The following is a 26,527-nucleotide window of genomic DNA, read 5'->3' on the forward strand; positions in this document are numbered from 1 at the left end:
TGTATATGTGTTAGAATATAAGTGTATATTTATTGATACTGTTTTCTAAAATAAGGGGATGTTTAAATAAACCTTATTGTTCACCCAAATTATAACACGTGTACAAGATGTATTATGTGGGGATCCTAGCATAGTGTGATGGCTCTTCCCAATTTTTGTGTAACATGTAAGGTATGATTTATATTATTTATAAATATTTTTTTTATTGTAAACGAGCCAAGCTGAGCCGAATCTTGGGCTATAAGCCAAGCCAACCTTTTGGGCTCAAAACTTTTTGTAGGGCTTGCAATATGATTTTAACGTTTTAGCCCACCCCAAACAGGGCGGCCACTGAAACTTGCCTGAATATGAATATTTCTTGGTCATTAAGTTTGTTACAAATTTGTTACCCTTTTCAACTTGATTTCTTTCCAGGGGTGCTTCTTATTTACAAAAACTACTTCACAAAAGAGGGAACTTGCCCTTATTTAAAAGGGCATCAGTTAACAATAAATAAGGACAAATTTGATTTCTTCCTCACAGTACAGAGAGTAGAAGATGACTGGAAGTTTAGTATTTTTTTTGTTGGGAGGTGCTTCTTACCTTGCTGGCCGCTCCTATGACAGGTCAGTTTATGCTCCATCTTTTCAAAAGATTCAAGCTTTTTGTTCAGCAGAGCTCAGTAACAACAATTAACTGCACATTTTGAAGTTCTTAAAGAAATTAAATTTCTTGGTGGGTAACTTTTTTTGCGTTTTGGGTTACTTCAGGCAGGCAGATAAGCTTGCATCGGTCCCTCGGATTAGGGAGTTTAAGGATTTGGGTATGCACTGTTTCTTTTTTTTTTCTTTTTTTTTTCTTTTTTTTTTTTTTTTTTTTTTTTTTCTGTGGAAACGCTTGTTCTTTGAGTTCTTGAAATTCCTAAATTAGATTTTTAAATCTCGTTTTACTGTTCAGAGCCATTGTTGAAATCTCAGAATAGATTGATGGTTGCACTTCGGGGAAACGTTGGCTCGGAAACTCCCATGAACTGTGAATTTAGTGAGTTACAAGGTGTAGTTGTGGAGAAAACGGTAAGCAAATCATAACCCTAAACAACCCATACAAATTTGGATGCTTCCTTTAGTAGGCTCTTTTTTTGGGTGTCATTGATAAATAACAATCTTGTTGATGTCTTTTTTAGGTTTTAAAATATTTTCTGGAACGCATCAAGAATGAGGACAAGGACAAGAAAGAGGATGAGAAGAAGAACAAGGACAAGGACGAGAAAGAGGATAAGAAGAAGAACAAGGACAAGGTTGATGAATGGAGGAAGGATTATGAAGTCTTGCATTCTACCAGCAAACAAGTCCCATGGTATTTGGTGAGAATTTGCTCTCTCTCTCTCTCTCTCTCTCTCTCTCATGAGAGTACTGTATTTGCCGTGTTTGTTTTGTGCCTGCTTGAGTAAGGAAATTTTAAATTTGGTTCTTTTGGAGTTGAAATTTGACTTAACAGGACATGTTGGTGGTTCCTTGATTTTGTTATATCAGGATGATGGGACTTTTCGTGTGAATGTGGTGGGAGCTCGAAGTGCCAAAGGCTTTTACTGCACACATCGATATGCAGTTTTTGAACCATCAAAGAGCTGGCATGGAGTTGAGACATTAGATGATCTTGAAAACCTTCCGTACATAACAAAAGGGAAGGAGGACCGCCAGGTTGGCCTTCCTTTACTAGTAATCTTTATATGCATACAAAACTCCATTGGGTTCAAGTAATATGATGGCTTGGCCCTATTTTTGTCTTAGGTCCTTGGAGTCAAACGAATTGAGCGGGTGCTTCCAATTGGTACTTCTTTGAGTGTTATTGGTGAGGTATGTTGTTGTTTAATATGATGCTGCAAGTACTTCATACCCTTTGACATACAAATAGAGACTTAAAACGTAAAAATTACCTTGATCCTTGGAAGAAGCTAGTGTGGAACTAACAACGGCTTTATTAAGTTGTAGTTGAGGCCCCATGTTAAAATCCTCCTCCCTCAATATCGCTTGCTAACAGAAAAAAGTTGTATTTTCTCTGAAATACCCCATTTTATCTGCAAAAAGTTCTCTGATGGAGCTTTTGTTGACATGGAAATGCCCCCACTGTACAATTCTTGTTCAGGCTGTCAAAGATGGCAATGGTACTATTCGCATTCAGAGACCAGACGGAGGAGGACCATTTTATGTCTCTCCAAGAACCATTGATCAGCTCACTGAAGTGCAGAGGGGCGATGCAAGGTTAATGCATACAATTTACAAACATGTGTCTTTCTTCATGCGTGCTTTCTCTAAAGGCTAAACTAATAATATACATGTCTTTAATTACCAGGTTTTTCTATGGTGGATCTGTCGTTCTCACTTTGCTTGGTGTTGCCGATATTGGTTTGCATTTTTTGTAAACACCGCCTCGTTGAGAAATTGCAGAGGAGAGGAATATATGTCGATGATTGTAATGGATTATACTTTTAAAAGAATTTGAAGGCCTTAAATTGTCTCTTTATATTCTCAATTTAACTTTGCTCACACACAAACACGCACACTTGACATCTTCCAATATTTAATGCAAATTTTCTCATGGGATCCAACTCCTCAGTTGTATTAGTAAAACTCAAAAACAATGTAACAAGTCTCTGAAGTCAGCAATGGCAAGCTACATTTTCCATTTTCTAAAACTCATGTCTCTATACCAATGTGGTTTAGCTGAGTGAAAAAATGCATTGACTTGTAGATAAGTGGTCTTATGTTCGAATTCCAATGACACTTAAGTAGTGTGTGTGAGAAATCTATCACGTTGTAATTTAGACTACTGCTTGTATTTAAATAATAATAAAAAACTGTCTCTATAGCTTAATTGGTCTTCTCAATATTGGAAATGATCACTTGATGGAAAATTTGTGTAAAATTATGAATATTATTATGGCATTATATTCTGCTTCATTCATGTATGACCATTTACCAATTAAAACAAGATACCGGAGTTCATCTATTACTTAAAATAAAAGTGGCACCAACTGCTAACGGGGTCTAACTAAATGTAAAAGAGTCTTAACTTGCAAACAAGAGGTCTCATGTTAGAACCCATATGGCATCATTTGTGTGTGTGTGAGAGAAATCCTCCCTTCCCTCTAGTTTAAACTATTGTTTGTACCAAAAAATATATATATTGGCACCGACCATTATCATTTTTGCCTCTGTTTTGTGAAACCATCAACTGACACAAATAGATTCTTGGTCATCAAGTTCGTTACAACTTACAAATTTGTAACCTTTTTCAACTTGATTTCTTTCCTGGGTTTTTCTTAATTACAAAAACTCCTCCATGAAAGAAGATGCTTTATGTAAAAGGGTCAAACACAGAGAGTAGAAGAAGATGTTTGAAGGTATACTATTTTGTTTGTTGGGAGGTGCTTCTGTGACAGCTCAGTTTATGCTCCAGCTTTATGTTAATCGTCTCCTTTCAAAAGATCCAAGCTTTTTGTTCAGCAGAGCTCAGTATGCACTGTTTACGGAGTTCAAGGATTTGGGTACGCACTGTTTCTTTTTTCCAGTAGAAACTCTTAATTGTTCTTGAAATTCTTATATCATATATATATATATATTTTTTTTTTAAAAATCTGGTTTTATTGTTCAGAGCCATTGTTGAAATCTGACGGTAGATTGATGGTTGCATTTCGGGGAAATTCCTATATAATACATGTATTCCTTGGCGCTATTCGCCGGGTTTTATTTATTTAATCATTCGTATAGCCGCGTGGCTATACTCTGTCCCTTGTTAATTTTGTTAAGAAAAATACAAACAAACAAAAATCTAATTGGTTTATTCAAAATTTTAACAAAGGACTAATTATCCTTACTCTAGTAAGAAACTTAAGGCTAAATAACCGTATGTATTTCCTTTTGAGTGCCGCTATTTTCACTCTCCTGTCTTCTTTGAAGGAAGTTGAGATTCCACCTTAAAACCAATTTTCAATGGGGGGAGTAACCAAAATCCTTATCAGCCCTTACAATGTTTTCTAACTTTCCAACGTGGGACTTTTTGCCTTCACATTCTCACACGCCCCACCTCATGTGGCGAATTTTCAAACCTGACAAGTGGACAACACATTTTGGGTGACATGGAGCACGTGTAGTCGTTGGGCTTTCACACGTGGTCGACTTGCTCTAATATCATGAAGGAAGCTGAGGTTCCACCTCAAAACCAATTGTCGCGGCGCCGGGAGGGGGGGGAGGGGGTGTGGTTGTGTGTGAGTAACTCAACTCCTTATAAGCTGGAAGGTTTTACTTTAGTCCATGTAATTTTAATTTTGTCAATTTAACTCATGAAGTTCGTTCTATCATAATTCAAAGACACATCCAAATGTCCATCCAAAACTTTGTCCAAAATACTCCTCCACGTAAAAGGCAAGTGTTTATTTCATCAAGAAATTGGACGAAAATTTGGAAGTGTCCTTTAAATTGCAAGAAAATCAAACTACATAAATGAAATTGCTAAAATTGAAACTACATGAACAAAAGGGAAAATTTCGTCAAACTAGATGAAAAGTGAGTTTTTGCCTAACTAATTTGCTTCCTCTTTCATTTCTTTATATTTTGGAAAGAAGCATAATGCATTTAACTTTTATTTTTAAAAGCTACAACAAGTTGACAGACGGGCCATATAACAAAGTTCATTTATATCGTTAACAAAGTCAAAACTTTGATCCTCATGTGTAAGGCTGAATGTTTTAGTAATTGCAGCTGAAAATCCCCACCTGATGGATATACAGTAAAATAGAATTCAAATAAAACTTCACTTAATCAATGGTATAGATTGATTGTCTAACAATACAATGTTTGTATGGATACCAAATCCACTCGGTGACGCAATGCCACAAGTTTTATTTGTTCTCCATGCTTGTTTATAGAACTTAACAAACCCTCCCATTTTAGGATCCTATATTTAACCCTCCCAACCATATAAATATGCACAATCTCATTTCCTATTTCAATCAACTTCTAACAATCCAACCTTCTTTGCTACAAAGAAAAGACCTTAAACTTCTCATATCAAGAAACAAAAATGGCGTTCAACATGAAGCTTCTTTTGGCCATCTGCTGCGTCACATTGGTCTTTATGTAATCGCACAACGACAACGACATGACGGATGACACTTGCTGAAGAATCAAGCCATCCAACGACTTGTCATACAATGGGATGCTTTCACCTTAATTACAAGTAAACAATTCTTACAAAGTTCATTTTCCAATAATTGGTCATGTAACCAACTCTCTATAAGTCTAGTCTTATGAAAAAGTGTGTAATGTCTTTGTATAGACTCATTGCACATTTGAAGGTAATTTTGTGTCCTCTCACGTTTATCTCTCATGTGCTGGTCACGTGATCAGTTATTGTGAGAGGAACGTTATATACACATTTGTATTTAGAATTTTTTTCTATTCATTGCTTGAATTAGTTCTATATTTTGTCACTTCTCTAATCAGATAAGGTCATGGTCCAGTTGTAACTTAGAGGTCGGTGTGTAAGCAAATTTCTTTCTTGAATTAACAGAGCAGAATGCTTAGATGATTGGATCATCTCAAAGTTGAGGCTTGTAGTGGAGGACTAAGTATCAGAAAGCAAGACAAGTTACCCACAATTTGCCATATATTTTTTCGGACCGTTGCATTCGTACACATTTGCATCCCTACGTGGCTATTTCAGCTTACAAGACACCTATATCTTACCAAACTTTTGTTTTCAGGTTCCGGCCTGCCACCTTAAGCACCTATATATATTAAAAATTGTTTCACCTCTATGACCTTAACCATCCATCTTCAATAAAAATCATCCTTCTTAACCATGGCTCTGAAAGTTATTGCCCTTCAATTAATAGCATCATTGGCTGCATTCTTGCCTACAACTATCCCCGCCAATCTCAGTTATCCGGCATTGTTTAACTTCGGCGATTCGAATTCAGACACCGGAGGCCTCAATGCAGGAATTGCTTTTCCTATTAAACGTTTCTGCAATGGCTATTTGATCATTGATTACCTAAGTATATATCTTTGTTCTTACATGTACATGTATATAGATTTGGTTTACATAGACATGTTTGACATGTTACAATTTTACTTTATTTGCATTAATATATGCTGCAGTGAATGAAATGGACCTACCATTTCTGAATCCATACTTGGATTCTGTTGGTGCACCAAGCTTCCAAACAGGATGCAATTTTGCAACTGGAGGGTCTACTGTTCTTCCAGCCAATGCAGCCTTAATAAGCCCCTTTTTCTTTGGAATTCAGGTTGCTCAATTTGGCAGATTCAAGGCAAAAGCTCTTGAGTTACTATCTAAAGGTACTAATAATATAATGTGGTAAGAATTGGCTTGTTGATCATGTGGAATTTGCTGATGGGAGTTTTGGTGACCGGTGTGGGATTTAGACAAGAAGCTTCAAAATGTCCTCCCTTTCGAAGATTATTTCAAGCAGGGCCTTTACACATTCGATGTGGGACAGAATGATCTTGATGGTGCATTTTCTTTAAAATCAGAAGACCAAGTAGTTGCTTTAATCCCATCTATTATGACAGAATTCGAGACCGGAATTCAGGTTCTGTCTGTCATTTTTCATACTTCAGAATCTTAATTTGAGACAAATATTAACTTTTGTTTTCTTTTGCAGAAACTATACAATCAGGGGGCTAGGAATTTTTGGATTCACAACACAGGTCCACTGGGATGCCTACCAAGAACTATTGCAACATTTGGGAAAAACCCATCACAGCTTGACCAATTTGGATGCGTTGCTTCCCACAACCGTGCTGCTACTGCTTTCAATGCACAACTACGTGATCTTTGTTTCGAGTTTCAGAGAAAATTCCCAGAAGCCAATGTTACTTACATCAACATCTACAAAATAAAGTTGGACCTCATCACAAACTATGCTCAATATGGTAAGCTAGCTTTCCTAATTAATTAAATTGGGTTTCTCGGATCTCAAGATTAATAATATCCAAGAATGTGTTAATTATTGACTTTCAGGATTCAAACAAGGCATAGCAGCTTGCTGTGGATATGGTGGTCTGCCATTAAATTTTGATAATCGGATTAATTGTGGAGAAACCAAGAATCTCAATGGGACTTTGGTCACTGCAACACCATGCACTAATCCAGAAGAGTATGTGAATTGGGACGGCATCCATTATACCCGATCTGCAAATCAGTATGTGTCAACCCAGATATTGACTGGAAATTTCTCAGAGACACTTGACCTCTTCCAATATTGAATGCAAATTTTCTCAGAAACAATAAAACAAGTCTCAAAAGTCAGCAATGGCAAGCTACATTTTCCATTTTCTGAAACTCTGTCTCTATATATCCATGGGCTCTAGTTAGCTTAATGGGATGAAATAATGTGTGAGGAGGCATGACGAAATAATTCTTGGTGAAACGAATATTTATCTTTTCAATATTGAAACTCGTCGAAGTTTAATTCCCTCGTCACTTATTGATGAAATGAAAATTTGTGTAACATGTAATGTATGATTTATACATTCATTATACATGTCAAGTGCTTTCCTCGTTCCGTTCTTGAAACTTAACACAGAGGGAGGGGTGTTAATGTAGAACAGAACCAAATGCTTGTCAAAATATGAATATATAATCGTTTTTGCCTAAATGTTTATTAATGTTTCTTAAAAATAATAGTATAGCCGCGCGGCTATACTGGGCGGATTCTTAACATATACAACTAGTATCGCCGAGAGGCTACACCTTTTTTAAAAAATAATAATAATAATAGTATGGCCGAGCCGCGTGGGTATACTTAGTTTGACACGTTGGTATCTTATCGCTGGCAGGTCCTCTTATGTTAATAAATCGTATAGCCGCACGGCTATACTCGATTTTAAAAAATAGTATAGCCGACCGGCTTTACGGGTTTTTTGTTTTAATTTTTTTTAAAATAGTATAGCCGCCCGGCGATACCCGGTTTTGTTAATGTGTTTTTCCAAAAGGGTATGACCGCGCGGCTATACTCGGTTTTATTAATTTTTGTTTAAGAATAGTATAGCCGCACGGCTATACTAATTTTCACATGCTGTACGGTTTTCTGCTTTTTTTATTATTATAAATAGTATAGCCGACGGCTATACACAATTTTTTATTTTTTGAAAAACATAGTATGGCCGAGCGGTGGTACTGGGTTTTTTTTTGGTTTGTTTTAATAAATAGTACAGCCGGTCGGCTATACTATATATATATATATAGAGCGGGTTCCTTTTTTTCTTTTATTTTTATTTTTTCTAATTTTCGTTTATCGATAAGAGTAGTTTAGAGCATTATCCATTACTATTAGGCTATTACCCGAGTCTCTATTGTGACAAATTTTAACTTCTTGTTCTTTTTCTTTAGCAGAAACTATACAATCAGGAGGCTAGGAATTTTTGGCTTCACAACACAGGGCCACTAGGTTGCCTGCCAAGAATTATTGCAACATTTGGGAAAAACCCATCACAGCTTGACCAATTTGGATGCGTTGCTTCCCACAACCGTGCTGCTACTGCTTTCGATGCACAACAACCGTGCTGCTACTGCTTTCGATGCACAACAACATGATCTTTGTTCAAAGTATCAGAGAAAATTCCCAGAAGCCAATGTTACATCAACGTCTACAAAATAAAGTTGGACCTCATCAGAAACTATGCTCAATACGGTAAGCTAGCTTTCCTAATTAATTAAATTGGGTTTCTTGGATCTCAAGATTAATAATATCCAAGAATGTTAATTATTGGCTTTCAGGATTCAAACAAGGCATAGCAGCTTGCTGTGGATATGGCGGTCTGCCATTAAATTTTGATAATCGGATTAATTGTGGGTAAACCAAGAATCCCAATGGGACTTTGGTCACTGCAACACCATGCACTAATCCAGAAGAGTATGTGAATTGGGACGGCAACATTATACTCAAGCCGCAAATCAGTATGTGTCAACCAGCATATTGACAGGAAATTACTCAGAGACACTTGCAATCTTCCAATATTGACTCAGCAATGGCGGCAGCAAGCTACATTTTCCACTTTCTGAAACTGTGTACCTATAGCCATGGGCTCTAGTTAGCTTAAGGGGATGAATGTGTGAGGAAGCATGACAAAATAACTCTTCGTGTAATGAATATTTCTCTTTTTAATATTGGAAATGGTAGAAGTTTAAAGGGAAATAGCTTAAAATGACACCCATTTCATAATTTTAACTAAAAATACCACCCCTTCCCAATTTTTGTACAATTATCACCCATAAATATAAAATTATTGTCCACTTATTGCTGATTTTTCACAAGTTCAGAAATTTTGTTCTCTTTTAGATCACACAGCTCTCTCTCTCTCTGGCACATCTCTCTTTCTCTTTGGTATCTGTCTATCACAGCTCTCTGTGTCTCTCTTGGCTCTCTCTATCTTGGCTCTCTCTCTCTCTCTCTCTCTAGCACAACTCTCTGTGTCTCTCTTTGCTCTCTTTCTCATAGCGCAGCTGTTTCTCTTTCTAGCTTCGTTATGTCTCTTTCTCCTCTATTCGATCTCTTGCTCTCTGTTTGGAATCGCGAACCCCTCCCTTTAGCTATGTCTTCTGAATAGCTGCTTGCAACCTTGAAGCTCTAGTGGATTGCCGACCTCGAAAAGGTAGTGTTGATGGTTATTTTCTTAATATCAGTGGGATTATGTAAAATGGGTTATAGTTTGATTGTTTGGGTTTGTGTTAAATTCGTTTTGGCTTTAATTTCTTTGGGTTAGGTTTTGTTGAATATTCATGCTCATTCATTTGGGTTTGTACCAATTGTATTTAGATTGGTCTGGATATGTGAATCTTGAAACTTGGGATTTTCCATTTGATGTAGTAGATCTGTATACTGTGATTTTGATGTGTTACTGGTGTACTGCTGTTGTGTTCCTCTTATTTTACAGTCGTATTGCTGTTATATTCCCATTATATTGCGTATATATTGCTTCTATATTGCTGTTATATTGTTGTTATATTGCTATTGTATTGTATGGTTATTGTGGTTATATTGTGTTAATGAAATGTTGTTTTGTCATGGTCAGAAATGGAGACAATTGTTATTCTCGTGAGCTACAATGGAAAATGGGTCACCTCGAAGAAGATGTGCAAATACGAAGGGGGTGACTTAAAAGGCTTAATAGTTCCACGGACCATCAAATTTGCTGAAATGTTGGACCGTGTGCATCAAATTGGTAATACAAACAGTAGGGAAGACAAGGTTTGCTTAAAATTCTCAGTTTTGGTGGCCTCGAATGAGTGGAAGCACATAAAGATTGAGGACGATGATGATGTCAATTTTTTTATGAAGTACAATTCCGAGGTAACACCTTTAAAACTAGCTCCCTTACTCGTGAGTATAGAAGATAAATGACTGACAAATGATGTAGTTCATAGTATGCATATCACGACAGATAGTAGTCGGATGGGTCATTCTTCAGTTGCCATTGTTGAAAGCAATGAAGTAACTTGGAATAATACAAATGTCACTGATGTGGGAGGTGAAGTAGGGACATATTTTATGGATATGATTGATTTTAGCGAGGTGGAGGAGATGCATGGTGGTGATAATGGTATTGAAAGAAATGAAGTGTCAGTGTACTCTGCCCCTCCTAATTTGGGCTGCTTGAACACAGCTGCCCAGTTGCCAATAATGCGTTTAGAAGGAGAATCTGAACCCACTCGTCAACATTATTGGAGTCAAATGGGTGAACAAAATCGGTACAATGCAGCCGGTGTAAATGATGAAGAAGTATATTTGGACAGCGGGTTTTCACGAAGTGATTGGAATCCGAAAATTACAATTGGGTAAATTTTCTCTAGTAAGAAAGCATTGTTGATGGAGTTACGGTTGACGGCATTAAGAGGCCACTTTGAATTTAAGGTGCAATTCTCTTGCACTAAGAGGTTGCTTGTGGTTTGTTGTCAACGTCCATGCCCATGGCGGGTCTGAGCATCGAGAATTGGAGAATACAGCTTCATGATTGTGAGGTGTACAACTGTCCATGAATGTGATTTGAGGTTCGTAAGTGACAAGCATCGTCAAGCAACCGCAGCACTTGTAGCCACTTCACTTAAAAGGAAGTTGAAGGATTCTCGGACAATATACACACCAAGTGACATTATGAGAGATGTGAAACACAACTTTGGTTGCACCATCCATTATTCGAAAGCTTGGAAAGCAAGGGAGTTAGCTCTATTGTCCATTAGAGGATCAACGGAGGAGGCATATTATATCCTTCCAGCTTATTACTATGAATTGGAGCGTATGAATCCCAGCACAAAAACACACATCCAAACTGATGAGAACAATCACTTTGTGTATTTATTTATGGCGGTTGGCGCATGTATTAGAGGGTTCCGTTCTTCCATGCGCCCAGTGATAGCCGTGGATGCCACTCATTTAAAATCCAAGTACAAGGGTGTTATGTTTGTAGCAAATGCATTCGATGGTAATCGAAATATATATCCTCTTGCTTTTGGGATCGGAGATTTGGAGACGGATGCATCATGGCATTGGTTTTTCACTAAACTTCATGAAGCCTTTGGTGAGTGTCCCAATCTTGTTATTATTTTTTATCGCAATGTTAGCATAGAGAATGTGTGGAACAAAATTTTTCCAACTGCACAACATGGCATATGCTTTTATCATATGAAGGGGAACATGAAATGCACTTGCAAGTTGAAAAAGCGTGGTCACATACTTATGCACTTTAAGTAGGCTGCGAAATCTTATTCCATTGCTGAATTTGATTGTCATTTTCACAAGATCAAGCGAAAGGAACATGTTGCTCAATATCTTGAAGAGGCAGGGTTACATAAGTGGTCTAGAGCTCACATGGATGGACACCGCTACAATGTAATGACAACAAATATTACGGAGTCAATCAACTCAGTCCTTAGGTTTGCAAGGATGCTGCCAGTGGTTCATTTGATAGGGGAAATTGTTAATCTCCTTGTGAAATGGTTCACCGAACGTCGTGAGTTGGCTTTGAATTGCACAACAACATTGTACCCTAATTTTGGAGAGAAGAAGTTGAGGAACAGGTTGGAGGATGCTGCAAGGATGAATGTAGTTAAAGTAAATAATGCACAGTTTAATGTTTTGGACTGTGATATGGACGGCCTCGTAGATTTGACGAACAACAGTTGTAGTTGTAGAAAGTTTCAGCTTGAGCAGCTACCTTGCAAGCATGTAGTTGCAGTTTGCCACTTCTTGAAAGTAAATGTATACACAAAGGCTTCTCGGTATTACACTCGGAAAACCTGGATGGATGCTTATTCGGATAGCATCTACCTGGTACAACCTCACGGAATGTGGGATATTTCTGAAGATGTTCGAAGTCGAGTTGTGCTGCCTCCCATGGCAAGGGTCATGCCAGGCAGATGAAAGAAGATAAGAATTCCCTCGCAAGGAGAGGGCACCATTAGAAGAAAGTGCTCAAGGTGCGGTTCCGCAAGCCACAATAAAAGCACCTGTAAAAACAATATTCCATTGTGCAATGTATCTTAGACAATATGATTTGTGTTGCTTTGGTAGGTCATGTAAACTCTACTTTTATTTGTGGTGGGTTTCGTGTTATGTTGAATGAGAATTCTTTTAAATTTGCATAATTTGGGTTGCATTGCTACAGCATGCTGTATTGCTGACAGATTGCTATTATATTGAACTTTTATTGTACTGGTATTGCTTCCAGATTGCTATTATAATTTGAGTGTGAAATTAAAGGGACTGGAATGTAATTCTAAATGGATCCAACACACCAGATAATCATGAGACACATCTCAACACACCAGATAATCATGAGACAGCTTCAGCTAGAATGGGAATGTGCGGTAGCACAAGCCTAATTGAGAACAATTCAAGACTAACGATTGAAATCTATCTGACTAGAAAGAGTTTTAAAAAACAAGAAGACATCAGGAAAGAATTGATTGACTTCAAGGCATAATGTAATGGAACATCTTATGAATTAGTGGCAACCACAATAATGACTCCACTATGGCCCTCCTTTCAAATGTAAGAAAATGAATGAAATTGGCATCATCCCTTCAGTTTTTTCTTAACAAAATAAGAGGTCTGTATGTATTCTCTGCTTTATCGATATCAAAGATAAATTAATAAATAAACCATCAAAATTGTAAAAAATGTTTGTAAGACATGTACAATTACAAAATTATAAGTTCTCCTCAGAAACAAAGTTCTCTAAGTATCCATACACAAACAAGAAAAGCAAAAGCTTAAAGAGTTAGCTTATAGCAAAATCAATGTCCCCATTTCTCTAAACCACACATGTTGGTGGTAGGTTCCCATCTTCACTCATTTCCCGCTTTCTTTTAAGCAGACAATGATCAAGCACAAAAGAGCAAACTTTTAAAGAACTCATATTACATCACATATAGTTCTAAAGAAAACTTATCCATATCCAATATGCAAGCCCTAAAGTTAGTAAACAGAGTTATAAAAAAATATGTCAAATTAACAAGCATTATTCTCAAACAAAAAGTATGATATGGTTGGGAGTTTACAAGTTCAAAATGATATACACAGTTTAATTGTCTTAGACTTTAGATATCATCTTCAACAAAGAAAATAGATACCGATTAGACTTGTAAGAAGGTTAAATGCAATGGTCGTAAAGACCCATAGTAAGCCACCAAATACCAATCAATAACTGCTACAAAAACCATAATAAAACCATAATAAACTAAAAATACAACAGCACTAAAATGCCAACACAACACTACATTAGCAAAAAAATAACAATACGACATCAATAGCAACAGCAAAACAACAGCAGTGCAAGCATCAGTCCACAAAGAACAAACCCATTCACTGTTTCAAACAAGGAATCATCATACTAAGATCATTTCAGAGAAACCCCAAAACCAATTTCAGTGAAACCTCTAAACCAATTTCAGAGAAACCCCTAAACCTTCAACCAATTTCGAACAAACCCCTGAACCAATTTCATAGAAATGCATAAACCCTAAACCAACTTCAGAGAAACCCTTAAACTGTAAGAAAATGACGATGAACAGTACTTGTTCAAGGTGAACGATGGAGTTGAGCTTCGATGAACAGATTTCGCTGGGAGAGGAAGAGAGAAGAGAGAGTCAGAGCTAAGCGACGAGAGATTGAGAGCTGAGCGACGAGAGAGTGAGAGCTGATCGACAAGAGATGAGAGAGTGAGAGCAAAGCGACGAGAGAGTGAAGAGAAACTGAGAGACGGAGCCAAGAGAAAGAGCTGAGAGAGAACTTCAGCAAAACTGATAGAGAACTTCAGCAAAAGTGATATGTGTGCAATAAGGGGACAATAAATATATATTTATAGGTTATAGTTCCAATTTTTTTTAAAAGGGTGGTATTTTCAGTTACAATTATAAAAATGGTGGCATTTAGAGCTATTTCCCAAGTTTAAATCCCTCGTCACTTATTGATGAAATGAAAATTTGTGTAACATGTAATGTATGATTTATACATTCATTATACATGATCAAGTGCTTGCCTCGTTCTGTTCTTGAAACTTGACACAAAGGGAGGGGTGTTAATGTAGAACAGAACCCAAGTGCTTGCCTAAATGTGAATATATATTTCTTGGTCATCAAGTTTACTCTTTTATTCCTTTCTTTACCTTGTTTCAACTTTATTTCTTTGATGAGTTTTTTTATTTATAATTTCTTTAAATTCCACTATAATGACTTGTTGTTATGTAAAAGAGCATCAGTTCAATAATAGAAAAGAACGAATTTGTTTCTGTTCATAGAGAGTAGAAGATGCCTAAGGATGGAATACTAAGTTGTTTGGGCGGAGGTGCTCTCTACCTTCTTGGCTGGTTCTGTGACAGGTCCGTTTATGCTTCATCTTTTGAAACTAAATCTAGCTTTATGTTAATCGTCTTGTTTTAAAAGATTCTAGCTTTATGTTAAGCAGAGCTCAGTAACAATTAAGTACACATTTTGAAGTTCTGAAGCACCTTTTTCTTCTTCTTTTGTTTGGTACATTTAAGTTCTAAAATGATTAAATTTCTTGGTGAGTAACTCTTTTTGCGTTTTGGGTTATCAAAGTGATGCAGATAATCTTCAATCGGTCCTTCGGATTAGGAAGTTGAAGGATCTGGGTAGGCTGCAGTGTTTCTTGAAGTACTTGAAATTTCTACATGAGAATTTTTATCTCATCATTTCACTTTTCAGAGAGATTGTTGAGATATGAACATAGATTGGTGGTCGCAATTCGGGGAAAAGTTTTCTCGGAAACTCCCATCAACTGTGAACTTAGTGGTTTACAAGGTGTAGTTGTGGAGCAAAGGGTATGCAAATTGTTTGTGCAAATAATCTCACGGGAGAATATTCGCCAAAGATTCCTTCGTCTTCTCTGCTTCTCTCTTTCTCCCTGCAAAACAGATCGGAGTAAAAGGACCACATCCGGGGGGTGTTGGCCAAAGGCCCTCCGATGCCTAAGTTAGGTAGGGTATTTCAAGGAAAACCGGGTGGCCGGAGCCGTGTGTGGTGGCCGGAGCCTTGTGTGAGAGAGAGAAAGAGAGGAAGTGGCTAGGGTTCTTGAGAAATAATTTCTGCAGAGTTTTAGTAGGAATTTAGACGTACCTCATCCTTGTGTGTAACCAGGTATTTATAGTGGCCTTTGGAGAGGTAGGTGGGGTTGGTGTAGTTGGTGTGGTTGGTGGGGTTGGTGCATTTAGGGATTATGGATGAACCGAATCCCTAATTAAATTGGGGATCAAGTAACCCCCAATTTGATTAGGTAATTCCCAATTAGGTTAGGTAACTCCTAATTAGGTCAAATAATTCCCAAATTGATTGGCCTAATTAATTGACCTAGGGTTTTGGTTTAATTAGGTTCCCACACAAATCATAACACAACTTATACAAATTTGGATGCTTTCTTTAGTGGTGGTTTTTTTTTTTTTGGTTTGGGGGGGGGGGGGGGGGGTGGGGTGTAATTGATAGTCAACAATCTTGTTGATACCTTTTTATAGGAAGAACAATATTTTCTGAAACGCATCAAGGATGATGAATGGATGAAGGATTATAAATTCATGCCTTCTAACACAAAAGAAGTTCCATGGTATTTGGTGAGAATTTGTTCTCTCTCTCTCTCTCTGCCTCATTCTCTCACACAATTAAGACACCTATATGGTGTGTTCATTTTTTTGATGGATCGAAGAAATTTTATATCTGCTTCACCTTGGAGCTGAAATTTGACTCAAAAGGACATGGTGGTTCCTTGATTTTGTTATATCAGGATGATGGGATTTTTTGTGTGAATGTGGTGGGAGCTCGAAGAGCTAGAGGCTTTGAGTACCCAGCTGAAAATGCAGTATTTGAAGGATCAAAGAGAAGCTGGCCCCAGATTGAGACATTAGCTGATCGCAAAAACTTTGTAAATGATTAAGGGGTGAAACTTTGTAAATCTTCTCATGGGATCCAACTCCTCGAGTGATTATAGAATACTACGATAGCACGTCTAGGAATCCAACTCCTTGAGGGATCCAACTCCTCGAGTGGTTCCTTGACTTTGCTCACACACAAACACGCACACTTGACATCTTCCAATATTGACACCGACCATTATCATGTTTGCCTCTATTTTGTGAAACCATCAACTGACACAAATAGATTCTTGGTCATCAAGTTCGTTACAACTTACAAATTTGTAACCTTTTTCAACTTGATTTCTTTCCTGGGTTTTTCTTAATTACAAAAACTCCTCCATGAAAGAAGATGCTTTATGTAAAAGGGTCAAACACAGAGAGTAGAAGAAGATGTTTGAAGGTATACTATTTTGTTTGTTGGGAGGTGCTTCTGTGACAGCTCAGTTTATGCTCCAGCTTTATGTTAATCGTCTCCTTTCAAAAGATCCAAGCTTTTTGTTCAGCAGAGCTCAGTATGCACTGTTTACGGAGTTCAAGGATTTGGGTACGCACTGTTTCTTTTTTCCAGTAGAAACTCTTAATTGTTCTTGAAATTCTTATATCATATATATATATATATATATATTTTTAAAATCTGGTTTTATTGTTCAGAGCCATTGTTGAAATCTGACGGTAGATTGATGGTTGCATTTCGGGGAAATTCCTATATAATACATGTATTCCTTGGCGCTATTCGCCGGGTTTTATTTATTTAATAATTCGTATAGCCGCGCGGCTATACTCTGTCCCTTGTTAATTTTGTTAAGAAAAATACAAACAAACAAAAATCTAATTGGTTTATTCAAAATTTTAACAAAGGACTAATTATCCTTACTCTAGTAAGAAACTTAAGGCTAAATAACCGTATGTATTTCCTTTTGAGTGCTGCTATTTTCACTCTCCTGTCTTCTTTGAAGGAAGTTGAGATTCCACCTTAAAACCAATTTTCAATGGGGGGAGTAACTAAAATCCTTATCAGCCCTTACAATGTTTTCTAACTTTCCAACGTGGGACTTTTTGCCTTCACATTCTCACACGCCCCACCTCATGTGGCGAATTTTCAAACCTGACAAGTGGACAACACATTTTGAGTGACATGGAGCACGTGTAGTCGTTGGGCTTTCACACGTGGTCGACTTGCTCTAATACCATTAAGGAAGCTGGGGTTCCACCTCAAAACCAATTGCCGCCGAGGGGCGGCGGGGGTGGGGGTGTGGGGTGTGGGGTGGTGTGTGAGTAACCCAACTCCTTATAAGTTGGAAGGTTTTACTTTAGTCCATATAATTTTAATTTTGTCAATTTAACTCATGAAGTTCGTTCTATCATAATTCAAGGACACATCCAAATGTCCATCCAAAACTCTGTCCAAAATACTCTCCACGTAAGAGACAAGTGTTTATTTCATCAAGAAATTGGACGAAAATTTGGAAGTGTCCTTTAAATTGCAAGAAAATCAAACTACATAAATGAAATTGCTAAAATTGAAACTACATGAATAAAAGGGAAAATTTCGTCAAACTAGATGAAAAGTGAGTTTTTGCCTAACTAATTTGTTTCCTCTTTCATTTCTTTATATTTTGGAAAGAAGCATAATCCATTTAACTTTTATTTTTAAAAGCTACAACAAGTTGACAGACGGGCCATATAACAAAGTTCATTTATATCGTTAACAAAGTCAAAACTTTGATCCTCAGTGTAAGGCTGAATGTTTTAGTAATTGCAGCTGAAAATCCCCACCTGATGATATACAGTAAAATAGGATTCAAATAAAACTTCACTTAATCAATGGTATAGATTGTTTGTCTAACAATACAATGTTTGTATGGATACCAAATCCACTCGGTGACGCAATTCCACAAGTTTTATTTGTTCTCCATGCTTGTTTATAGAACTTAACAAACCCTCCCATTTTAGGATCCTATATTTAACCCTCCCAACTATATAAATATGCACAATCTCATTTCCTATTTCAATCAATTTCTAACAATCCAACCTTCTTTGCTACAAAGAAAAGACCTTAAACTTCTCATATCAAGAAACAAAAATGGTGTTCAACACAAAGCTTCTTTTGGCCATCTGCTGCGTCGCATTGGTCTTCACTCTTGTCTCTGCAAACATTTCCAAAGAAGAGATCGATGGCTTCCTCGAGGAGCACAACAAGGCTCGTAAAGAGGTCGGCAACAAACCCCTTAAATGGAACACGACCTTGGCCCAGTATGCCCAAGAATATGCCAACAAAAGAGTTGACGACTGCGCTATGGAGCACTCAAGAGGGCGTTGGGGTGAGAACTTGACCTCTGGTGACGGCATGACCGGCGCAGCTGGCACTAAATATTGGGTCACCGAGAAAGAGTTCTATGACCCCAAGTCCAACAAATGCGTCAAAGAGGAATGTGGTCACTACCTTGCTGTGATCTGGGGCAAAACCACCGAGGTCGGATGTGGCATTTCAAAGTGCAAGGATGGAAAGAACTACATTGTTTGCAGCTACGATCCCATGTACCAGCCCGAGGATGAGCGCCCATACTAGACGATGTATGTACGCACACCTACATGAGGCCTGTTGAGAGGTCCCGTGCTTTTTTAATTCTTTTGCGAAATATTTAGAAAAATAAAATGTAACGGGTGTATACGAATACTTCCCCACACTGATAACTTTCCTTTACGTGACTAGCACTTGATATGGAATTGTGAGAGGTTACAAGAGAATGAATAAAAAAATGAAAAAGAATAATATTGTTTCATTTTTGTAAATTCTAACCAAAATATTATGTCATTCTCTTTATGTTTTTTTGGTCAATCTATCTCTTTCTGAAATATTATCTCATTACCTCATTCTTTCATTTTTGGATTAAAACCCTTGGTCAAGATTGTGGTCGCAGTAATTAGAGGTAGGAACTTGATTGCTTATGTCATTACAGATTTTGAAAATTTGAATGTGTTCGTTGTTGTAATTATATTTCACCAATTATGTCTATGTTTTTTTTTGGCAAAATTGTAGCAATCTGGCTATACTCGGTTTAATTATTGTTTCTGAAAAATAGTATAGCCGCGCGACTATACTTACTTTGACACGTGGGTACCTAATCGTTGGCAGGTCCTCTTCTGTGTTTTTGTAAATAGTATAGCCGTGAAGCTATACGCGATTTTTTATTTTTTTAAAAAAATAGTATAGCCGAGCGGCCGTAGTGGGTTTTTTTGGTTTTAATTTTTTTAACAAATAGTGTAGCCGCGCGGTTGAAACTTCACCCAAATGCAGCAGATGCTTCAGATTTTATTTCTTCTTCATAGATAGAGCAGCACAAGATGCTTCGGGATGGAATACTGTGGTGCTTGGGCGGAGGTGCTCTTTTCCTTCTTGGCTGTCACATTGACAGGCATGTTGATCGTCTCCTTTGAAAAGATTCTAGCTTCTTCTTTCAAAAGATTCTAGCTTTATGTTTAACAGAGCTCACGAACAAATAAGTACGCATTTTGAAGTTCCGAACCGAAGCACCATTTTTATTTTGTCTGGTACAATTCTTTTAAGTTCTTACAGGAATTAAATTTCTTGGTGGGCAACTTTTCTTTTTGCGTTTTGGGTTATTACAGTGAAGCACGTAAACTTGAATCGGTCCGTCGGATTAGGGAGTTGAAGGATTTTGGTACGCTGCTGCACTGTTTCTTTTTTCCATATGACTCTTAATTGTTCTTCAAGTTCTTGACATTTCTAAATAGGAATTTTATGTTGCTTCATTTTCAGTCGGGTTGCTGAGATACGAATGCCGAGTTGTTGTTGCCGTTAGAGGCAGGGTGTGCTCAGCAACTCCCATTAACTGTGAAATGAGTGGTTTACAAGGTATAATTGTGGAGCAGAGGGTACAAATCTTAACTCTAAATAACCTTTACAAATTTGGAAACTTTCTTTAATGGGTTCTTTTTTCGGTCATCATTGATAATCTACACTCTTGTTGATGTCTGTTTTTAGGCAGAGCAGTATTTCCTGGAACGCATCAAGAACATGGATAAGGACGAGGATAAGGACAGGGATGATATATGGATGAAGACTCATAAACTCTTGCATTCTACCACACAAGAAGTCCCAATTTACTCTCTCTCTCTCTCTCTCTCTCTCTCTCTCTCTCTCTCTCAACCATGGTGTGTTCATTTTTGCGTCGGATTGAGGAAATTTTATATTTGGTTCACTTCAGGATGATGGGACTTTTCGTGTGAACGTGGTGGGAGCTCGAAGTGCCAGCGGGTTTTACTGCCCAGCTGAAAATGCAGTATTTAAAGGGTCAAAGAAAAGCTGGCCTGGAATTGAGACAGTGGCTGATCTCGAAAACCTTCCTTCCATAACAAAAGGGTAGAAAGACCGCAAGGTTTGGCTTACTTTATTAGTGATCTTTATATACATACAAAACTTCATTGATTCTTCAAGTAATATGATGGCTTGGATATTTTGCCTTAGGTCCTTGGAGTCCAACGAATTGAGCTTGTACTTCCAGTTGGTACTTCTTTGAGTGTTGTTGGTGATCCTTGGATGAACTTAGTATGAAACCATAAACTGCTTTACTAGGTTGTAGTTTCATAGAATTCCCCCATTTTATTTGCACCAAGTTCTTTGATGGAGCTTTTGTTGATACTGAAATGTTATGATGTTTATGACATTGAAATGCCCCCATTTACAATTCTTGTTCAGGCTGTCAAAGATGGCAATGGTACCATTTCGATTTGGGCAGCATATGGAGGACCATTTTATGTCTCTCCCCATACCGTTGATCAGCTCACTGGAGACAGGAGGATGTGGGCAAGATTAGTTGTATGAATCCCTGAATGCATACAAACATGTGGTAGCGTGTGTGTATGTTTGCGACATTTGTTCGTTTGCTGCTGCTTGTGTCATGTGCATCTCTTCCTCCATGTGTGCTTTCTCTAAACTCCAAACTAATGTAGATGTCTTTCATTGCTAGCTTCTGCTACGTTGCAGCTTTCGGTTTGACTGTGTATGGTGCTGTCCAGATTGCTAAGCATTCTATATGATTCATCATGGAAACAAAGCCCCGTTGAGAGAAATTGCAGAGAATGTCGATGATTGGATCATAGTTTTGAGAATTTGAAGGCCTTTAATTGTTCTTTTTTGTACTCTCAATCTGACTCTGTTATGTGGTGCAACTGTGCCAATGGCCCTCAACTTTTTGCTTATGAATGTAAATTTGCAACTTCTAAAACTTTTTAGTGTAACGGCACCATTCTTTTTGAGGTTGAAAGTGGTCTGAGTAAATTTTGTGTCCTCTCACGTTTATCTCTCATGTGCTGGTCACGTGATCAGTTATTGTAAGAGGAACGTTGTATACACATTTGTATGTAGAATTTTTTTCTATTCATTGCTTGAATTAGTTCTATATTTTGTCACTTCTCTAATCAGATAAGGTCATGGTCCAGTTGTAACTTAGAGGTCGGTGTGTAAGCAAATTTCTTTCTTGAATTAACAGAGCAGAATGCTTAGATGATTGGATCATCTCAAAGTTGAGGCTTGTAGTGGAGGACTAAGTATCAGAAAGCAAGACAAGTTACCCACAATTTGCCATATATTTTTTCGGACCGTTGCATTCGTACACATTTGCATCCCTACGTGGCTATTTCAGCTTACAAGACACCTATATCTTACCAAACTTTTGTTTTCAGGTTCCGGCCTGCCACCTTAAGCACCTATATATATTAAAAATTGTTTCACCTCTATGACCTTAACCATCCATCTTCAATAAAAATCATCCTTCTTAACCATGGCTCTGAAAGTTATTGCCCTTCAATTAATAGCATCATTGGCTGCATTCTTGCCTACAACTATCCCCGCCAATCTCAGTTATCCGGCATTGTTTAACTTCGGCGATTCGAATTCAGACACCGGAGGCCTCAATGCAGGAATTGCTTTTCCTATTAAACGTTTCTGCAATGGCTATTTGATCATTGATTACCTAAGTATATATCTTTGTTCTTACATGTACATGTATATAATTTTTGGTTTACATAGACATGTTTGACATGTTACAATTTTACTTTACTTGCATTAATATATGCTGCAGTGAATGAAATGGACCTACCATTTCTGAATCCATACTTGGATTCTGTTGGTGCACCAAGCTTCCAAACAGGATGCAATTTTGCAACTGCAGGGTCTACTGTTCTTTCAGCCAATGCAGCCTCAATAAGCCCCTTCTCCATTGGAATTCAGGTTGCTCAATTTGGCAGATTCAAGGCAAAAGCTCTTGAGTTACTATCTAAAGGTAATAATAATATAATGTGGTAAGAATTGGCTTGTTGATCATGTGGAATTTACTGATGAGAGTTTTGGTGACTGGTGTGGGATTTAGACAAGAAGCTTCAAAATGTCCTCCCTTTCGAAGATTATTTCAAGCAGGGCCTTTACACATTCGATGTAAACGAGCCAAGCTGAGCCGAATCTTGGGCTATAAGCCAAGCCAACCTTTTGGGCTCAAACTTTTTGTAGGGCTTGCAATATGATTTTAACGTTTTAGCCCACCCCAAACAGGGCGGCCACTGAAACTTGCCTGAATATGAATATTTCTTGGTCATTAAGTTTGTTACAAATTTGTTACCCTTTTCAACTTGATTTCTTTCCTGGGGTGTTTCTTATTTACAAAAACTACTTCACAAAAGAGGGAACTTGCCCTTATTTAACAATAAATAAGGACAAATTTGATTTCTTCCTCACAGTACCGAAAGTAGAAGATGATTGAAAGTTTAGTAATTTTTTTTTCCTGGGTTTTTCTTAATTACAAAAACTCCTCCATGAAAGAAGATGCTTTATGTAAAAGGGTCAAATTTGATTTCTTTCACAGAGAGTAGAAGAAGATGTTTGAAGGTATATTATTTTGTTTGTTGGGAGGTGCTTCTGTGACAGCTCAGTTTATGCTCCAGCTTTATGTTAATCGTCTCCTTTCAAAAGATTCAAGCTTTTTGTTCGGCAGAGCTCAGTATGCACTGTTTACGGAGTTCAAGGATTTGGGTATGCACTGTTTCTTTTTTCCAGTAGAAACTCTTAGTTGTTCTTGAAATTCTTATATCATATTGAAATCTGACGATAGATTGATGGTTGCATTTCGGGGAAATTCCTATATAATACATGTATTCCTTGGCGCCATTCGCCGGGTTAGCCGTCCCTTGTTAATTTTGTTAAGAGAAATACAAACAGACAAAAATCTAATTGGTTTATTCAAAATTTTAACAAAGGACTAATTATCCTTACTCTGGTAAGAAACTTAAGGCTCAATAACCGTGTGTATTTTCTTTTGAGTGCCGCTATTTTCATCCCCCCTTGTCTTCTTTGAAGGAAGTTGAGATTCCACCTTAAAACCAATTTTCAATAAGGGGAGTAACCAAAATCCTTATCAGCCCTTGTAAGGTTTTCTAACTTTCTAACGTGGGACTTTTTGCCTTCACATTCTCACACGCCCCACCTCGTGTGGCGAATTTTCAAACCTAACAAGTAGAAAACACATTTTGGGTGACATTAGCACGTGTAGTCGTTGGGCTTTCACACGTGGTCAACTTGCTCTAATACCATGAAGGAAGCTGAGGTTCCACCTCAAAACCAATTAGCAGGGGGGTGTGGGTGGGGGTGGTATGTGAGTAACCCAACTCCTTATAAGTTGGAAGGTTTTACTTTAGTCCATGTAATTTTAATTTTGTCAATTTAACTCATGAAGTTCGTTCTATCATAATTCAAGGACACATCCAAATGTCCATACAAAACTCTGTCCAAAATACTCTCCACGTAAGAGACAAGTGTTTATTTCATCAAGAAATTGGACGAAAATTTGGAAGTGTCCTTTAAATTGCAAGAAAATCAGACTACATAAATGAAATTGCTAAAATTGAAACTACATGAACAAAAGTGAAATTTTCGTCAAACTAGATGAAAAGTGAGTTTTTGCCTAACTAATTTGCTTCCTCTTTCATTTCTTTATATTTTGGAGAGAAGCATAATGCATTTAACTTTTATTTTTAAAAGCTACAACAAGTTGACAGAGTGGGCCATATAAGAAAGTTCATTTATATCGTTAACAAAGTCAAAACTTTGATCCTCAGTGTAAGGCTGAATGTTTTAGTAATTGCAGCTAAAAATCCCCACCTGATTATATACTGTAAAATATGATTCAAATAAAACTTCACTTAATCAATGGTATGGATTGATTGTCTGACAATACAATGTTTGTATGGATACCAAATCCACTCGGTGACGCGATGCCACAAGTTTTATTTGTTCTCCATGCTTGTTTATAGAACTTAACAAACCCTCCCATTTTAGGATCCTATATTTAACCCTCCCAACCATATAAATATGCACAATCTCATTTCCTATTTCAATCAACTTCTAACAATCCAACCTTCTTTGCTACAAAGCAAAGACCTTAAACTTCTCATATCAAGAAACAAAAATGGCGTTCAACACGAAGCTTCTTTTGGCCATATGCTGTGTCGCATTGGTCTTCACTCTTGTCTCTGCAAACATTTCCAAAGAAGAGATCGATGGCTTTCTCGAGGAGCACAACAAGGCTCGTAAAGAGGTCGGCAACAAACCCCTTAAATGGAACACGACCTTGGCCCAGTATGCCCAAGAATATGCCAACAAAAGAGTTGACGACTGCGCTATGGAGCACTCAAGGGGGCGTTGGGGTGAGAACTTGACCTCTGGCGACGGCATGACCGGCGCAGCTGGCACTAAATATTGGGTCACCGAGAAAGAGTTCTATGACCCCAAGTCCAACAAATGCGTCAAAGAGGAATGTGGTCACTACCTTGCTGTGATCTGGGGCAAAACCACCGAGGTCGGATGTGGCATTTCAAAGTGCAAGGATGGAAAGAACTACATCGTTTGCAGCTACGATCCCATGTACCAGCCCGAGGATGAGCGCCCATACTAGACGATGTATGTACGCACACCTACATGAGGCATGTTGAGAGGTCCCGTGTTTTTTTTTATTCTTTTGCAAAATATTTAGAAAAATAAAATGAAACGGGTGTATACGAATACTTCCCCACACTCATAGCTTTCCTTTACGCGACTAGCACTTGATATGGAATTGTGAGAGGTTACAAGAGAATGAATAAAAAAATGAAAAAGAATAATATTATTTCATTTTTGTAAATTCGAACCAAAATATTATGTCATTCTCTTTATGTTGTTTTGGTCAATCTATCTGTTTCTGAAATATTATCTCATTACCTCATTCTTTCATTTTTGGATTAAAACCTTTGGTCAAGATTGTGGTCGCAGTAATTAGAGGTAGGAACTTGGATTGCTTATGTCATTACAGATTTTGAGACATCCACATGTCCATGGTGTATTTGGGGTGTGGTCTTCCTAGAGACATCCACATGTTCCTTGTTGTGCTTGATTAAGTAAATATTAGTTTTGGGTGCACTTGGTTGAAAGTTGACTAACGTGATATGATGGTGGTTCCTTGGTTTTTTATACCAGGATGATGGGACTGGTCGTGTGAATGTGGTGGGAGCTCAAGGTGCCTCAGGCTTTAACCTTCCGGCTTCAAGTGGGGTATTTGAACAGTCAAGGAGATGCCTCAAATGTGAGACAACAGATTACCGCCCAGGCCACAAGGTTTGCCTTGTTTAGTAGTCTATATATCTGACAAAACTTCATCGGTTCAACTAAATTTTTCACTATTTTGTCTTAGGTACTTGGAGTCAAACGAACTGAGTGGGTACTTCCAGTTGGTACTTCTTTGAGTGTTGTTGGCGAGGTATGTTGTAATTCAATGTGATGCTGCAAGTACTTCATATCCCAAGGTTTTGAAGCACTTTCATTTCATACAACTACGATCTGAAGCTAATAATCAACTACTAGTATTCAGATAATTCAATGTGCGTGTGTGTGTTTATGTATATATGACTTTACTTACATTATAGAATTACAGCATACACCAAGGTTTTCAGTTTAATATGCTACCAATACCAAACTTTACATAAGTTGTATGGATGGTGTGGATGATGTGCATGGATATACTCCAACCACATGAATGTTTTCCAAGGATGAGCCT

At 37.6% G+C, this 26,527-nt stretch overlaps 6 protein-coding genes and 1 long non-coding RNA gene across 9 annotated transcripts; all 7 read left to right on the plus strand.

Annotated features, from left to right (window-relative positions):
• LOC109946297 (E3 ubiquitin-protein ligase SP1-like) lies at positions 415–2,491 on the plus strand. The gene is made up of 8 exons (XM_020553710.1): positions 415–605; positions 750–802; positions 937–1,052; positions 1,163–1,342; positions 1,512–1,679; positions 1,770–1,835; positions 2,125–2,240; positions 2,332–2,491. Exons 1-8 carry the CDS (start codon positions 538–540, stop codon positions 2,399–2,401), a joined length of 837 nt encoding a protein of 278 aa, XP_020409299.1. The 5' UTR covers positions 415–537; the 3' UTR covers positions 2,402–2,491.
• LOC18767351 (GDSL esterase/lipase At1g54790) lies at positions 5,778–7,566 on the plus strand. The gene is made up of 5 exons (XM_007198996.2): positions 5,778–6,037; positions 6,141–6,341; positions 6,429–6,595; positions 6,668–6,938; positions 7,027–7,566. The coding sequence occupies exons 1-5, from the start codon at positions 5,842–5,844 to the stop codon at positions 7,269–7,271; spliced, it is 1,080 nt and encodes a 359-aa protein (XP_007199058.1). The 5' UTR covers positions 5,778–5,841; the 3' UTR covers positions 7,272–7,566.
• On the plus strand, positions 11,015–12,424 carry LOC109946269. The gene is made up of 2 exons (XM_020553603.1): positions 11,015–11,635; positions 11,756–12,424. The coding sequence occupies exons 1-2, from the start codon at positions 11,015–11,017 to the stop codon at positions 12,422–12,424; spliced, it is 1,290 nt and encodes a 429-aa protein (XP_020409192.1).
• Positions 18,459–19,179, plus strand: LOC18768779 (basic form of pathogenesis-related protein 1). Its single transcript, XM_007199396.2, has one exon. The coding sequence runs from the start codon at positions 18,511–18,513 to the stop codon at positions 18,994–18,996; it is 486 nt and encodes a 161-aa protein (XP_007199458.1). The 5' UTR covers positions 18,459–18,510; the 3' UTR covers positions 18,997–19,179.
• LOC109950564 lies at positions 19,656–21,832 on the plus strand. 3 transcript variants are annotated; one of them, XR_002272802.1, is made up of 6 exons: positions 19,656–19,931; positions 20,058–20,110; positions 20,209–20,324; positions 20,434–20,827; positions 20,917–21,024; positions 21,148–21,832. It is a non-coding gene; the product is annotated as an uncharacterized LOC109950564 (long non-coding RNA). The 3 variants fall into 3 exon arrangements; XR_002272804.1 differs by having other exon boundaries at positions 20,917–20,997; XR_002272803.1 differs by having other exon boundaries at positions 20,209–20,304.
• On the plus strand, positions 22,145–23,046 carry LOC18768777 (GDSL esterase/lipase At1g54790). The gene is made up of 3 exons (XM_007201480.2): positions 22,145–22,427; positions 22,532–22,732; positions 22,820–23,046. The coding sequence occupies exons 1-3, from the start codon at positions 22,232–22,234 to the stop codon at positions 22,900–22,902; spliced, it is 480 nt and encodes a 159-aa protein (XP_007201542.2). The 5' UTR covers positions 22,145–22,231; the 3' UTR covers positions 22,903–23,046.
• Positions 24,855–25,567, plus strand: LOC18766447 (basic form of pathogenesis-related protein 1). The gene has a single exon (XM_007199928.2). The coding sequence runs from the start codon at positions 24,908–24,910 to the stop codon at positions 25,391–25,393; it is 486 nt and encodes a 161-aa protein (XP_007199990.1). The 5' UTR covers positions 24,855–24,907; the 3' UTR covers positions 25,394–25,567.

Source organism: Prunus persica, chromosome G8 (genome assembly GCF_000346465.2).
Source record: "Prunus persica cultivar Lovell chromosome G8, Prunus_persica_NCBIv2, whole genome shotgun sequence".
Taxonomy (NCBI): domain Eukaryota; kingdom Viridiplantae; phylum Streptophyta; class Magnoliopsida; order Rosales; family Rosaceae; genus Prunus; species Prunus persica.

Excerpts from the sequence above, each read along its gene's own strand:
- LOC109946297 (XM_020553710.1), top strand. The coding sequence starts at position 538 with ATGACTGGAAGTTTAGTATTTTTTTTGTTGGGAGGTGCTTCTTACCTT. Across the intron at positions 606-749 it reads GCTGGCCGCTCCTATGACAG|GCAGGCAGATAAGCTTGCAT; the intron begins GTCAGTTTATGC and ends GGGTTACTTCAG. Across the intron at positions 1,836-2,124 it reads CTTTGAGTGTTATTGGTGAG|GCTGTCAAAGATGGCAATGG; the intron begins GTATGTTGTTGT and ends ATTCTTGTTCAG.
- LOC18767351 (XM_007198996.2), top strand. The coding sequence starts at position 5,842 with ATGGCTCTGAAAGTTATTGCCCTTCAATTAATAGCATCATTGGCTGCA. Across the intron at positions 6,038-6,140 it reads TTTGATCATTGATTACCTAA|TGAATGAAATGGACCTACCA; the intron begins GTATATATCTTT and ends TATATGCTGCAG. Across the intron at positions 6,939-7,026 it reads CACAAACTATGCTCAATATG|GATTCAAACAAGGCATAGCA; the intron begins GTAAGCTAGCTT and ends ATTGACTTTCAG.
- LOC109946269 (XM_020553603.1), top strand. The coding sequence starts at position 11,015 with ATGATTGTGAGGTGTACAACTGTCCATGAATGTGATTTGAGGTTCGTA. Across the intron at positions 11,636-11,755 it reads GCAATGTTAGCATAGAGAAT|GCTGCGAAATCTTATTCCAT; the intron begins GTGTGGAACAAA and ends CACTTTAAGTAG.
- LOC18768779 (XM_007199396.2), top strand. The coding sequence starts at position 18,511 with ATGGTGTTCAACACAAAGCTTCTTTTGGCCATCTGCTGCGTCGCATTG.
- LOC18768777 (XM_007201480.2), top strand. The coding sequence starts at position 22,232 with ATGGCTCTGAAAGTTATTGCCCTTCAATTAATAGCATCATTGGCTGCA. Across the intron at positions 22,428-22,531 it reads TTTGATCATTGATTACCTAA|TGAATGAAATGGACCTACCA; the intron begins GTATATATCTTT and ends TATATGCTGCAG. Across the intron at positions 22,733-22,819 it reads TCTTGAGTTACTATCTAAAG|ACAAGAAGCTTCAAAATGTC; the intron begins GTAATAATAATA and ends TGTGGGATTTAG.
- LOC18766447 (XM_007199928.2), top strand. The coding sequence starts at position 24,908 with ATGGCGTTCAACACGAAGCTTCTTTTGGCCATATGCTGTGTCGCATTG.